General features: G+C 36.5%; 2 protein-coding genes across 2 annotated transcripts; one reads left to right on the top strand and one right to left on the bottom strand.

Annotated features, from left to right (window-relative positions):
- Window positions 1-604: 604 nt before the first annotated feature.
- Window positions 605-4,301, bottom strand: LOC127662521 (glucosamine 6-phosphate N-acetyltransferase-like). The gene is made up of 6 exons (XM_052153736.1): window positions 4,199-4,301; window positions 3,456-3,619; window positions 3,288-3,350; window positions 2,424-2,551; window positions 2,280-2,341; window positions 605-766 (listed from the first exon to the last, which is right to left on the bottom strand). Exons 1-6 carry the CDS (start codon window positions 4,204-4,206, stop codon window positions 607-609), a joined length of 585 nt encoding a protein of 194 aa, XP_052009696.1. The 5' UTR covers window positions 4,207-4,301; the 3' UTR covers window positions 605-606.
- Window positions 4,302-11,902: 7,601 nt separating this feature from the next.
- LOC127662915 (suppressor of cytokine signaling 4-like) lies at window positions 11,903-13,900 on the top strand. Its single transcript, XM_052154309.1, has 2 exons — window positions 11,903-11,975; window positions 12,684-13,900. The coding sequence occupies exon 2, from the start codon at window positions 12,755-12,757 to the stop codon at window positions 13,898-13,900; it is 1,146 nt and encodes a 381-aa protein (XP_052010269.1). The 5' UTR covers window positions 11,903-11,975; window positions 12,684-12,754.
- The last annotated feature ends 1,328 nt before the right edge of the window (window positions 13,901-15,228 follow it).

Here is a 15,228-nt window from a genome sequence, read left to right as displayed (position 1 = left end):
TTTGTTTTCCCTCTTTAAAAAAAAAATATATCCCCTTGAACAGAAATGTCATCTCTGTTCTTAATCTATACTTTAGAAATGATTCAAGTAAGCCCTTTAAGTAAAACATTTTGTCGTCTTCAACAGGCCAGTGTGTTTTTTTTCTGTGGTTTACAATGTTGACCACCCATATGATCAAATCTTATTTGTTCTCCAACCACTTTTGATGGAAGAGGCATATTTTATAATAAAAAAACTGAATATCTTTCAATAGTGCTTGACAATGACTGCTGACAATTAGAACAAACATTCATGAAAGTCCACTTTGTTCTGTGTTTTTAAGTTAAAATACTCCTCATCCCACAATATGTTATGGCTGCATATTTTGCTGACCCAAAAGAAAAAAAAGGTACAACTTCAAAGTAGTCTGATCAAAGGTCACATCCACACTAGAACGGCATTTTCTATATGGAAAACAGACTTTCAAAATCATAGCCACATACTTAGGAATACGATGATGCAGTTTGGAAATTGAAAACAAAGTTTTCAAACTCAAATGGACAATTGTGGATGTGGTGTCTCGCAGAAAGGACCTCATAACGGCGTAGAGTTCTAAGCCATGATGTTCTATGTCCTGTTCGATTCAAAGAACCGGCACTGCATGTAAGTTTCGTCTGATGCAGAATAGCCAAACTTCTTATAGAATTCCACGTTTTTCGGTGCACACTCCAGCGTTACTTTGTAGCACTGCAACTTTTTGCTGAGGAGAGTCAATGTTGAAACCAACCTATAAAACAAAAACAAAACTGCTAGTTTTAAAACTTGAAAATCTCTCGTCATTTACTCACCCTCATTCCATCCTAGATGTGTTTGACTTTGTCTTCTGCAGAACACAAATGAAGAATTTTAGTAGAATATCTTTGCTCTGTTGGTCCATACAATGGAAATGAATGGTGGCTAGATCTTTTAATCTTCAAAAATGCACATACTTCAGCATAAAAGTAATCAATACATCTCCAGTGGTTTAATCCACATATTCTGAAGCGATATGACAGGTGCGGGTGAGAAACTGATACGTTTTAAACTTTCACTTCCACATTCTTCTTTTTTGGCAATGCACATTCTTTGTGCATATCGCCACCTACTGGTCAGGGCTGGTCAAAGGGGTAGCTTTGTTAAAAAAATTACTTAAATATTGATCCATTTCTCACCCACATGTACCATATTGCTTCAAAACACAAACATTATACCACTGGAGACTTATGGATTACTTTTATGCTGCATTATGTGATTTTAGAAGATTCAAAGTTCTGGAGACCATTCACTTGCATTGTATGGACCAACAGATTTGAGATATTCTTTTATAAATCTTCATTTGTGTTCAGCAGAAGAAAGTAAGTCACAAACATCTGGAATGGCATGAGGGTGAGTAAAAGAGTATTCTGAGATAATTTTCATTTTTGGGTGAATCCCTTTAATCTAAAATGAAAACATATAATACAGTATTAAAGTCAAATTAATAACCACTAAGGTGTTGCTAATAAATCAGATCACAAAACAAATAGTTCAAACTCTAAATTCTGATTGGACGAGCCGCTGTAAAATGACTAAATGCAAACCTGCAAATTCCATAATAATGCTCCAAGCTGCTATATTGCTTAGCATAGGAATAGTTTATTCAGACATATAATAAATGTAACGTTAATAACCATGTCTTTTGAAATGAAGAATGTTACATAAATGGATGAGACAAAGATTGATTTATAAGGTTAAAAAAAATATATGGATATAGAAATTACTAAAAATTATCAAATAAAAAAATGTAACTGTTAAAAAAAAACTATAAAATGTTTAAATTTATCATTAATTTGCTAAATAAATCAATAAATTTCCCTTTGCATTTGATTTTACCACCCATAGTCGTTGAGTGACATGCATATAAGTGTAACCCTGAAAATGAAGACACAAAGCTCATGTTTAAATGAAAAATAAACCTATAAATAATGCTAAAATGAAATACATGAGACATTTATTTTTATCATTTAGCGATTTTATCGGTTTTTTTCCTAATTTAATTTCGTATTTAAGGATTTATTCAAATATTTATTTAATTACTTAAATTTGAGTAATTTGGCCCTCTGTTAAAAATGCCCTTAAACAAATCAAATCCAGGGGGCAGATATTGGCCCTAAATGTAAAAGTTAATTCTGACACTTATGTCAGTGAATATCATCTTTAAATGGATTCCATCATATAAATTAATGAATGAATGAAGATGCGTGTTCAAAACCCAAACTCACAGTTTTCCGAGTTGCTTCCCTCTGCATACATCGCTCACAACGACTTCCTCCACACGCCCCCTCTGACAAATACAAAAAGCCTTGAGTATATAGAACTCAGTCATAAGAAACTGAATTGCAAACAGCATTTTAAAAATAAAGTACCTTTGCACAAGCGTGGATGAATTTGTGTTCTATGATAAGTGTTGCGGTGGCAACAATTTGTCCAAGATTTGTGTCTTCCACCACAATGACATAATAGTCTCCACTTCTCTTCATATGTTCAAAATTTGCTGAAAAAAGTAAGTACATTTCAAGCTTAAAGGAATAGTTCACCCAAAAATGTTTAATTCTCTCATCATTTACTCATGCCATCCCATATCTCAGCTATGAAAACAATGCATGTGAATATTGACCAAAAAGCTGATGAAGCATAAAATTAATCCATATGACTCAAGTGTTTAAATCCATCTCTTCAGAAGCAATATGATATGTGTGGGAGAGAAACAGATAGAAATTGAATTCCTTTTTTGCAATAAATTTCCACTTCTGGTTTTTTTGCCGATTCACATTCTTAGTGCGTATCGCCACCTACTAGGCAGGGAAGATCATTTTTGAAAAAAAAAAGACTTAATTATTATCTGTTTCTCACTCACACCTATCATGTTGCTTCTGACGCCAGATTTAACCACTGGAGTCTTATGGATTAGTTTTATGCTTCCTTTATGTGATTTTTGGAGCCTCAAAGTTCTGGCCACCATTCACTTGCATTTTATTGACCTACAGAGCTGAGATATTCTTCTAAAAATCTTAATTTGTGTTCTGCAGAAGAAAGAAAGTCATACATATCTGAGATGGAATGAGGGTGAGTAAATGATGAGAGAATTTTCATTTTGGGGTGAACTATTCCTTTAAAATGAAATCACAGTTTTGTTTGCCATCCATTTAATTTGTATTTGACAATAATCCTTTTAAACCACAATATGAGAACAGGTTCTCACTGCAGTATTTACAGTATGCTTCTGATACCTTTAAACTGTTCCTCTGTGACATCCCCTGCTACTGTGAGCTGTGATAAGACCTTATAGAAGCCTAAAAAGGCAAAACAAAAACATATGTTGAATATGACATTTTGAGATACTAAACATGAGTAGGCAGAGTGCACAACACTGAACAGAACTGAAAGTTAAACAGTACCTCTGTCTAGGTCAGCAGTACAGAGAGGGCGAAGGACCAGACCCTCCCCAGGCAGAGAGGGGGAAATTGGGGGTGAGAAGTGGACAGTGTTTCTACTCCAGTCCAGCTCTGTGAGGAGAGATGGATCGAACAGTGGGGTCTCATCAAGCAACATTCCTGAGGCCCTAGAATGAAATAATACAATGTCATACAACTTTATCAATGATAATTAGTTTATACAGCTTTATATCAAGGATCAAGCCTTCCCATCAATACATGTGACTGATAACAATTTATTTGGACTTTGATCATCCAAACATTTACAATTCAAAGTTAAAGTTGTGTCCAGTCTGTTTGAAAAAAATCAGACAGTCTCTGAAATACAGCACAGGACACAGCAGCAATTTAAGACATCTTATCAGAATCTCGGATATTTTGAGAATGTATTATTGACAGTGTTAGTGAAGTATGCAACTGTTCACAAGTAATACATACAGTTTAACATGCAGTTAGTCTAACCAAATTGTTTGGTATTATCACAGTACAGAGAATGAATGAATGGTGAAAAAATAAAAATCACAATATTGCAATTATTGAGTAGTCTAATCAATAATCACAAAGCCATCCTTATTCTTAATTCCCTAATTGTACATACTGTATATATACATTTCTTATTTACAATGAAAAGTCAATAGAGCTCGGGATCAATCTGCTTTAGATTCACACATAATATCGATGTATATTTAAGTCAGTGATGTACTTACGGTGACATATGGATGTGGAATGTTCTAGCGTTTGAATGGATCCTGGCAACTCGAATCCAGTAATGGATATGGAGCTTCAAATTTCCAGCATGACATAAACATTTCCTTGTTCTGCGTTATTATTATTTTTTGTCCCACCCGTCTTGCGACAAGTCCCGCCCAATCAGTGTTTGTTGTGGTTGGTGGCTCTGGTGCAGCTAAACGACCGACTTCTCAAATGTCCAATCACAGACTACTTGTAAGTTGCACGCACCAATCATTGCAAGGAGGAAGGAAATGAAGGGCGGGGCTTGTCGAAATACGGGCAACACCCCCTGCTCCCCCCATCTGCGAGCGTGGATTATGACGTAGCGCAGCGTTTTAAAGTAGGCGCGGAGCAATGACGTCCGTATACGTCTAGGAACAAGATGTTCAGCAGGAAAATATTCAGCTTACACATTTTGATATATTCATATATTATTCCAATGAAAATAGTAATAATACTTGTATTTTTCTTGTTTTGGGGAAGTTCCACACACATAAGAAGAAATGGTCAGGGTCCAAGCCAAATTTCATTCATTTTCTCCAGGAGATCAAGAACTACAGCACCTGTTTGGAGAATATTGTCAACAAAAAAGGAAAAAATGACTTGTAGTATTTTTCGTGGTTACTTTTTTGATTAAGGAATTAATGTTCTGTACACTCTGGTGTATTTCTGCACATCTCTGTATACTGTTGTATATTATGTTCTGTTAATAAAAAAAAGAAAAACATATTCAGTTTACACTGAATGTTGAATAACTGGTTCTGTGCGGAGATAATGGGCTTTGTTTTTTGTTGTTTTTTCTGTGGTTTTTTTTTTTGCTTCCACTGAACATGGAAACTGGTAATCTTGTTAGACAAGGCTGGCAAGATTAAGGATGTCTGTCAACTTTACCATTTAACAAGATAACCCAAAACAAGTTCTTTCTTCCTTTATTTATTTCTTTTCTCTTGTACCTATACCTGTTTTAAATATGCTCTTGACTTTTGACTTATTTTTTTAAGTATGCTATTGACAGGCTGTGTAAACTCCATACTCAGACTCAGTAGCATCAGTTACTGGAATTCATCTTTCTTCCTTCTTATACCGATTTTCTCAAGTGTCTGTACTAAAATAATAAACATCTTTTCTAATGATTTTAAGATTTCAATAGATATCTGCAGGATGTGGGGACCAAAAAGAAATGTTGTACTTTATATACAGTGCAATATCTGCACTGTATATAAAGTATACTAGTAAAATATAACATCAAAACAGACCTCCAAATGGTCAGTGATGTTCAATCATTACATTTTTGGCCAATTATAGCATATAATGAATGCCTCAAATTTCCCCTACAGAGCTGAAATATTCCTCTAAATATCTTTGTGTTCTGCAGAAGAAAGTCTACACATCTGTGATGGCATGAGGGTTAATAATGAGTTAATGATGAGAGAATTTTTATTTTTGGGGGGAACTGTTACTTTAAGTATTGGTAAACAAAGCATTCTGGAAGGCCTATACAATAATGAAGCTTAAAGGAATAGTTGACACAAAAATGTGAATTCTGTGATTATTTACTCATATTCATGCTATTTCAAACTATTGAGACTTTTTTCCATGGAACACAAAATTAGAAAATTTGAGGAATGTTCTGATTGCTTTTTTTTTTATGTAACTACTATGACGTTTTCAAGCTTCAAAAAGAAAGCAAAAGCATCAAAAGTATCATACAAGTTTTCCTTAGAGCTTGTCTTCATCAAATTTTATGTCCAAGGTAATTACCATTCAGACCAAGTCTGTTTCTGTCACAGTCCCAATGAATTTGCTGGTTTGTTATGTTTGTTTTTCTCTCCCTCATGTGTCTCAGGTGCTGCCGGCATGCCTAATTAAACCCTTCCTTGTGTCATGCTCTTTTGTTGTTGTGTGTTCAAGTGTACCTGTCTCATGCATCTATATTGGTTGCCCGTCTCTGCCCTTGTGTCTGGAGTGTGATTACCTTCCAGTTTGCTGCTGCCTTCCTGTTATCTTAAGAAGCATGCTTCTGCACTCTCCTTGTTCACCACCATTATTTCACAGACTCTGACTTCTTTTGAAAGCCGCCAGAGAATCCATCATCCGAACTTGCGCTCGTGTTAAGAGGGCCATTTCCCATAGTTAAGGTCATTAGTCCAGTGGCAGTCTGTCTCAAGTTACATCCCTACCTCAAATGCATCCATCCTGTTTTCCATTTTTCTAAAATTAAACCAGTTTTCCATTCCAATTTGCATCCCATTGCCCACGCCCAGCCTCCACCGCATCTAGTTGAGTGCTCTCCGGCGTATACGGTCAAAAGGTTGATCGAGGGCATGCAGAGGGGCAGAGGGTTCCAGTTCCGGGTGGGGGGAACTGTCACGGTCCCGGTGACTTCGCCGGTTTGTTGTTTTGTTGTTTCATGCATGATCGGTGCTTTCATGGGAACGCTGATCATGCCACTATTTAGCATGCTGACATCACCTGTTCTCTGTTTATTCTCTGCCAACTTAAACCCTTCGTTGTGTCCTGATCTTTGCTAGATTGTTGTGTTCAATGAACTCCCCTCGCTCTCTCTATTACTCAGTTGGTCCTGTCTCGTACATCTGTATTGGTTGCTCGTGTGTCTGGAGTGTACCTTCCAGTTGGCTGCTGCGCTTGTCCTTCTCCCCACACATTCTTCAATGGAGGATTCCTCACAGATCTGCTCTCTACAAGACCATGATGCGCACACACTTCTGGAAACACACTCATCGTCCTCCTGCTGCAGTCAGTGCCTTGTTCCCCGCGCTTCCCCAGCCCTGCTGTGTTCTAATTTATTATCAATAAATCCTGTGAACTGTTCCTCTGCTCTTGGGTCTCTTGCTTTCTGACATTTTATCAATGATATACTTGGTTCAACTTTAAAAATGATCTGAAACTTATAATTAAGCCTTGTGTGGCTTAGCATTGTGTGGTGCACACATTTAATGAAATAATGATGATACAGAGAAGAAGCACTTGTGACAGTGTAGTAACTCAATGCATCTCCAAACGGAAGAAGACCGCAGGTATTGAATGAACATTGCGGGAAATGGGGTGGCTGAGAGCACAAAACAATGCCTGCCGAAAGCTGATATACTAGTTCACATGATTTCGCCATGGATCATTACATTGAGTGAAAGATACAAATCATGGAAATACAGTCTATTTTTTTTAATGGATGTACATGGACCGATAATGAGATGGCAAATATTGGCCTTGTGGGGGATAAGACTTACAGTTGCCTTATTCATGTGTGTACATTAGTATGATGCTGAATTTATAATAATTTGCATTACTTATCAGTTCACACATAGCATGCGATCATATGAGGACAGTATATTGCAACATTACATCAAAATGCCCTCAGACATATCATGTCATTTTAGAGGATGTTAATCAATAAAAATATCATATACAAATTTACAGTAAAATACAAACAAAAAACTACCAGCTGTGGTTGCCAGAAATTCACTGAAAATATATGGTAAAAATGTTACAGGCAGTCTAATGTGTGTGTGTGTGTGTGTGTGTGTGTACAATGTACACAAATTACTATTACAGTTTGTTCAGAACTTCTTAAACTACTTCAAAGAGTCTCATCATAAAATCCTCTACGTGCAGCAATGACAGCTTTGCAGATCCTTGGCATTCTAGCTGTCAATTTGTCCAGATACTCAGGTGACATTTTACCCCACACTTCCTGTAGCACTTGCCATAGATGTGTCTTGTCGGGCACTTCTCTCACACCTTACAGTCTATCTGATCCCCCAAAAGCACAATGGGGTTAAGATCCATAACACTCTTTTCCAATTAACTGGTGTCCAGTGTCTGTGTTTCTTTGCCCACTCTAACCTTTTATTTGTGTTTTTCTATTTCAAAAGTGGCTTTTCCTTTGCAATTCTTTTCATAAGGCCTGCAGCCCCTGAGTCTTCTCTCTACTGTTGAATTGGTAGAATTCAATGAAGCTGTCAGCGGAGGACATGTGAGGTGTCTATTTCTCAATCTAGAGACTCTGATGTACTTATCCTCTTGTTTAGTTGTACATCTGGCCTTCCACATCTCTTTCTTTCCTTGTTAGAGCCAGTTGTCCTTTGAAGAATGTAGTGTACATCTTTGTATTAAATCTTCAGTTTTCTAGCGATTTCAAGCATAGCCTTCTTTCCTCAAAAGCTGTTTCTTTTTTGCCATTTTTGACCTAATAGTGACCTTAAGACATGCCAATCTATTGCATACTGTGGTAACTCAAAAACAAACACAAAGACAATGTTAAGCATCATTTAACAAACCAAATAGCTTTCAACTGTGTTTGATGTAATGGCAAGTGATTTTCTATTACCAAATTAGCAATTTATCATGATTACTCAAGAATAAGTTGTTGGAGTGATGGCTGCTGGAAATGGGGACTGTCTAGATTTGATCAAAAAATATTTTTTTCAAATAGTGATGGTGCTGTTTTTACATCAGTAATGTCCTGACTATACTTTGTAATAAGTTAAATGCCACTTTGGTGAATTGAAGTACCAATTTCCTTCCGAAACAGCAAAATATGTACATTATTCCAAACTTTTGCCCACCAGTATATATATATATATATTGTATACAGTATATACACTACCGGTCAAAAGTTTTGAAACACTTATTCATTCTTTATTATAATTTTTTTTCTTCACATTTTTGAATAATAGTAAAATCATCAAAACTATGGAATAACATTTATGGTACTTTGGGAATTATGTTGTGACACAATAAAATCCAAAATATATAAAAACTGTGTTATATTTTAGCATCTTCAAAGTAGTCACCCTTTGTCTAGAATTTGCAGACATGTACTCTTGACATTTTTTCAACCAACTTCAATAAAAATTCATTTATTAAGTGACATTAACATTATTTTTAGTGTTTTTTTCTTGCTAAATATAATACAGTTTTCATTCATTCATTCGTACATTCAAAAAAACTATATTTATACAGTAAAATTACACGTATTGTTTTGTTAAATCATAATTATTAGCTGATCATATAATATCTAATGTTCAGCTATCCAGCAAACAGGTTTTTACTGTGACCTTTTCACATTCTTTCCCCGTTAATATTACTGGCATTTTTACAGTGTATCCAGAGCACCTCAGTTGCAACAGCAGTTCCAGCAGATGTCCAGATACAGATACAGATCAATGGAGAGAACATGAACAGCAGAGCCATGGAGCCAGAGACTTCCTGCTGATTTAATTACAGACTTTCCTTCACTCAAAGACCCACCGGTCTCAAGCAACATCAGTGCATCTATACATGAATGATGGTCTTGCAATATTACTGCCCAGACAGGCTGAGAACCGGTGCAGACAATGGAATCATTATAACTGTAGGAGCTCCTGTCTGTAGCCTGTTTACTGAGAGCCTTAACATTTTGTATTACCATATACAAGTCATTGGGGAGGTGTTGAGACTGTACGCTGAAAAAAGTGCTCGTAAAATATGGGTGAGGCTTGTACAGCCTTTGTCTTACAGTTTGACAACACAATCAAATGAAATATTCATGATATCCATGGATAGTCTACTCTGCATCAGATCGATAACACGGTAATAGCTGGCATATACGAGACCTCCTTGGCAAGCTTCCCTCCCTTTGATAAACTGTGCCATGTTAATAGGCATACTGAGTTACCGTCCTCTGCATAGAGCTGATTTCTTGCAGATATGCTGCAGTTTTGTACACTTGTTTGAAATAGGAGCTTGTTCTCCCAGTTGTATGATCTTGTTACTTATAGTTGCTAAATATTTCACTTCTGCTCCATGTGGTCTTGGGGAATCCAAATATAGTGCAAGTATGTAGAAGTGGTAACATTCTGGTAATTCAGGGGACAGTAAGGGGGGAAGGAGAGGTTAGAGGGCAAAAGATGATGCTGCATTCTCCTTGCAACATAAAGAGACGAGCAAATAAGTCACTAAAGAATAAGCCAAACTTAAAGGAATATTCCGGCTTCAATATAGGTTGAGCTCAATCATCGGCATTTATGGCATAATGTTGATTACCAAAACACTTTATTTCGACTCGTCCCTCATTTTCTTACAAAAATCGAGGTTACAATGAGGCACTTACAAACGCCCCAAGACGTAAACAATATTCATATTAACATGATTTTAGTGTGATGAAATTGTTTACTAACCTTTCTGTATGAAGTTATAGCAAGTTTTCACAACTTTGTCTTCATGATGATGTAATGCTATAAAACATCTTTACAGCTCAAATAATACATGTGTTTTAACAGAAAAATTTATGTAAGTGCTTTTATAAAATTACAAGTTTCACATTTTTGTCTTTTACCCATTTAAAAATTGTCCCCCATTCACTTCCATTGTAAGTGCCTGCTGTTTCTTTCTTTCTATCTTTTTTTTTTCTTTCAAAAAAAATCAAACTTATATTGAACCTGAAATATACCTTTAAGGGCTGGTTCACCCAAAAAATACAATTATTTTGTTTCAAACCTGTATAAATTGAATTCCATTTAACACAAAGGGAGATTAGGCAGTATGTTAGTCTCATTTTTCAATTTAATTTCGTTACATCTTATTTCTATACAATGAATGTGAATGGTGACTGAGGATGTCATTCTGGCTAACATCTCATTTCCCCCAAAATCACCTACTGTATTGATTCAAAAGCCTTTTTGAAAAAATAAATAAATACAAATAACACCACTGTACCACTGAATCATTTGTGCCTAAACACATTGATCTGATCAACCACTTTTAACAGATCACAGGAGAATTCATCACTCAGTCACTTGGATACAATCCTACTTGAAACATTTGGGGAGAGAGAGAGAGAGAGAGAGAGAGAGAGAGAGAGAGAGAGAGAGAGAGAGAGAGAGAGAGAGAGAGTTGACAGAGAATCTTAAAGAAATCCTGATGCACAATGTTATGATGAATAATTAATCATTATAAGTAGCTTGCCCGTGACATTAAAAAAATGAAAGAGTAAAATATTAAAAACTTGACAATGACATCACCTAATGACCACACAGCCATAAGGAGTTATTGGATTTATTTTGTAATCCATTTAGTAGACCGGATGTACATCCCCACTGACACTATACTTTTGAAATTTGACACTTTCTGACTAAATACTGAGAATGGACCTACAACCACATCTGAACTGGGTGTCAAAAATCGGCTGTTTATTTATTTTTATTTTTTTAATCTTTACCGGATGTTCCAAAATTAAAGAGGGACACTTTGATCAATAAATCAATAAGGTAAAGCTCTCAAAGTCTGTTAGGTGATTTTCCGTTTTCTTCCTAACAAGGTTGCCCTCATAAGTAGATGTCTGTTATTAATGATTAATTACATTTAGCTCATTGATTCACTGATGGTGAGTCAAAGTTCACGGTAAGAATCAATGTATCACTAAAGAGGTCGCCAAAAGATATACATTTTTGCACATTTTGCACAAGTGAAAAGCCTATAATTAATATATTCTATATTATGCATCCTAATACTGATACAGATTACACCAAAATACATTCTATACTCATCTCAATGTCATTTCTTGAGGTCTGCATATTCATCATTGGATATGATAGGTTAACTTCCGTCCATTGAAGGGCAATTATTCCTCAGAGGAATTGATACTTGAGAGGTTTTAAATAGGAGAGACGCGCTTCCTCCCTTCAGTTCACTCTGAGCTCTCATTGCACAAACTTCAGAAATGGAAAAATTCACCAGTCTCCTGTGAGGACATTACATATTCCATCCTGTATATTATCCTGAAGGTAGGATATGTTTGGCTATCTTTCATATTAAAGACATTGATCACTTTTCATGTTATACACTGTAAAAAATATTTTGTCAGGCAACCTAAAAAATTGTGCTTCATGTGGTTACATTTAAATTAACTGGTATAATTCAATATATATAGTTTAAAAAAATGTATAAGACAAATCGACTCGACAAATCAGGTCACCCCAACAAAAGTCGTTTTTATGGGTTAGATCATGTAGAAATATTTCCTTTAGGTAACAATTGCAGGTTACCACTTTTTATAGTGTATAAGTTAGCCTATATAATTACCCATTTATATTTTATGTTTGTCAGATAGTATTATAATTGCCAGAATTAACGATATAGCCTTTGGTACAACTCTGTCTGAAATTCTTGACAATCACACATCATACACATGTTTTACTTCTATTCTCACATCCTGTAAAATAATGTGTGTCCCTTTTAAATGTTATTTTAATTCTTTTTATTTCATTTTTCCTGCCTAATCAAAGTTCTCTGTGACTGCAGATCCATTAAACCCATTACAACTGTAAAGAACCTATAATATTTTGTGCATTTATGACACTATATTGCTATTCAGTATATGAAAAGCATGAATTAGATTACTAATATGGTAATTATTATTATTATTATTTAGTACCCTAGTAATATTATTTATGATCATCTTACCATTTCTCCCTCAATCTTACTTTGGTTCCCAATTCTTTGCAGCAGTCCTCTAAAAAGGGCCTGCAGTAATGTCAGAGAGGAAACCCAAAAACTTGGACACACGTCCCAAGAATCTTCGTAGCTGGAGTGCTGATAGTTACATCCGCAGTATTAAAAAGCGTTCACGTGGGTCCCACCATGAGCCAGTGCCCAGAGGGGAAGAAGGCGAAGCAATGGATGACCAGAGCATGCGCTCTGCCTCCTGTCCCCGGAGACGACGAGAGAGAAAATGCAGTTGCATGATCCCAGGAGAAATGGATTCAGACTCTCCATGTAGAAAAGGCCTTTCTCGACGATCTTTGAGGCAGAAGTTTCAGGATGCTGTCGGCCAGTGTCTCCCTCTTCGCAATCACCACCACCATCAACATCATCACCAGTCCGGTTCCTCACGTCCATTCTCCGTCCTTCTTTGGTCCAAACGAAAGATTCATGTCTCTGAATTAATGGAGGATAAGTGTCCCTTCTCCCCTAAATCTGAACTAGCTCAGTGTTGGCATTTGATCAAGAAATACGGCACTCAAACCAAACCCTCTTTAAGCATCGAAGCAGAACCCAAAGGGCCCTTATTGTCTTCCTCTCCTCCAGCGCTCATTTCCTGGGAGGAGATCAATTCTGCTGGGGCTTCTAGTCTGGATGACTGGGATCCATCTTATCCACATGGGGACGCCCAGTGCTGTGCTCACACTGACTACATTCTGGTGCCTGATCTTCTTCAGATCAACAACAGTCCTTGTTATTGGGGTGTCCTGGATCGCTTTGAAGCTGAGCAGCTTTTGGAAGGGCAACCAGAAGGGACCTTTCTGCTCCGAGACTCTGCCCAGGACGAATACCTCTTCTCGGTCAGCTTCAGACGTTACAGCCGCTCCCTCCATGCTCGGATAGAACAAAATGGTAAACGCTTTAGCTTTGATGGCCGTGATCCTTGTATGTACAGAGATCCCAGTGTGACAGGCTTGCTGAAGCATTATAGCGACCCTGCTACCTGCCTATTTTTTGAGCCTCTTCTCTCTCGTCCTCTACCTAGGAACTTTCCTTTTTCTCTGCAACATATGTGCAGGGCGGTCATCTGTAGCTGTACAACTTATCAGGGTATTGATGCTTTACCTTTGCCTCATACTTTGAGGCACTACCTAAGGCAGTATCACTATAGATGCAATGGAGCTTGTGCTATTTGAAAACTGTCACTGATATGGGACAAAACTACATGCTACTTGACTGGGTTGAGACTGGTTCAGATTGAAGGGCGTGAACAGCACAATAATGGTGGAAGATGCAATGTTGGAGAAAGACATTTGATGTTTCCAGTCTAATTCAGTTTACAAAACAAACCAAAGATATGTAATGGGGCATATGAGTATATGTCAATTCAAGTTTTAACACTCCTAAAGACCTCATGAAATCACTTCAAAAGAGCAGTTCTTTCCAGTGTTGACATATTTCCTGTAGAAACAGGAAGTTTCAATGGGTGGGACGTATCAATAGGGCTGGTCCACCTTTTTAAATTGCCAATAAGCTTTAGTTACAACACATCAGTGCACTGTACTGTACATGATTTGCTATTTGCAAGTTGGTTTCAGGTGGCATTGATGGGATAGTTCACCCAAAAATGAAAATTCTCTTATCGTTTACTCACCCTAATGCAATCCCTGATATGTGAGACTGTCTTTCTTCTGCTTAACACAAATGAAGATTTTCTTAAAAAATTCAGCTCTGTAGGTCCATACAATGCAAGTGAATTGGTACCAAAATGTTGAAGCTCTAAAATTCACATAAAGGCAGCATAAAAGTACTCCATAAGACTCAAGTTATTTAATACATACAGTATTTTCAGGAGTGATATGATAGGTGTGGGTTACAAACAAATCAAAGATTTAAGTCCTTTATTATTTGAATTCTCCTCCCTGCTTAGTAGGTGACAATATGCATAAAGAATGTGAATTGCCAAAAATAAAAAAGAAGAATGTGAATGTGAAAGTGAAAGTGAAAGTGGAGATGGATGGTAAAAAAGGACTTAAACCTTGATTTGTTTCTCACCCACACTTACCAAATTACTTTAGAAGATATGGATTAAACCACTTGAGTAGAATGGATTACTTTTATGCTGCCTTAATGTGCTTTTGGAGCTTCAAAGTTCTGGTACCATTCACTTGCATTGTATGAACCTACAGAGCTGAAACATTCTTTAAAATATCTTGATTTCTGTTCAGCAGAAGAAAGAAAGTCATGGGATGGAATGATGAGAGAATTTTAGATATTGGGTTCCTTTAATGGGGAAAGGGCATTCTCATCTGGAGAGCATTTGTTTTGTTAAACATAACACAATTAAATTATTGGAATTTTGTTATGAAATTGAAATGCGCAAATCTTAAAAATAGGCTAAAATACATACAGTATATTGAGAGTAGAAATGTACATTCTCATTACTTGTACATTTGAAATGCATATATCTGCTTAAAATGAATTTTGTTAATGCTAAGGAGCACACTATAGATGACCTCAAATC

Source organism: Xyrauchen texanus, chromosome 22 (assembly GCF_025860055.1).
Source record: "Xyrauchen texanus isolate HMW12.3.18 chromosome 22, RBS_HiC_50CHRs, whole genome shotgun sequence".
Taxonomy (NCBI): Eukaryota; Metazoa; Chordata; class Actinopteri; order Cypriniformes; family Catostomidae; genus Xyrauchen; species Xyrauchen texanus.
The sequence above is the reverse complement of the archived record's forward strand: the minus strand, read 5'-3'. Positions and strand labels throughout refer to the sequence as shown.

Coding starts and splice junctions, on each gene's coding strand:
- LOC127662521 (XM_052153736.1), bottom strand. Junction 2,342..2,423: donor TCATCCACGCTTGTGCAAAG/GTACTTTATTTT, acceptor TGTATTTGTCAG/AGGGGGCGTGTGGAGGAAGT. Junction 767..2,279: donor GGGAAGCAACTCGGAAAACT/GTGAGTTTGGGT, acceptor TTTGTTTTATAG/GTTGGTTTCAACATTGACTC.
- LOC127662915 (XM_052154309.1), top strand. CDS start 12,755: ATGTCAGAGAGGAAACCCAAAAACTTGGACACACGTCCCAAGAATCTT.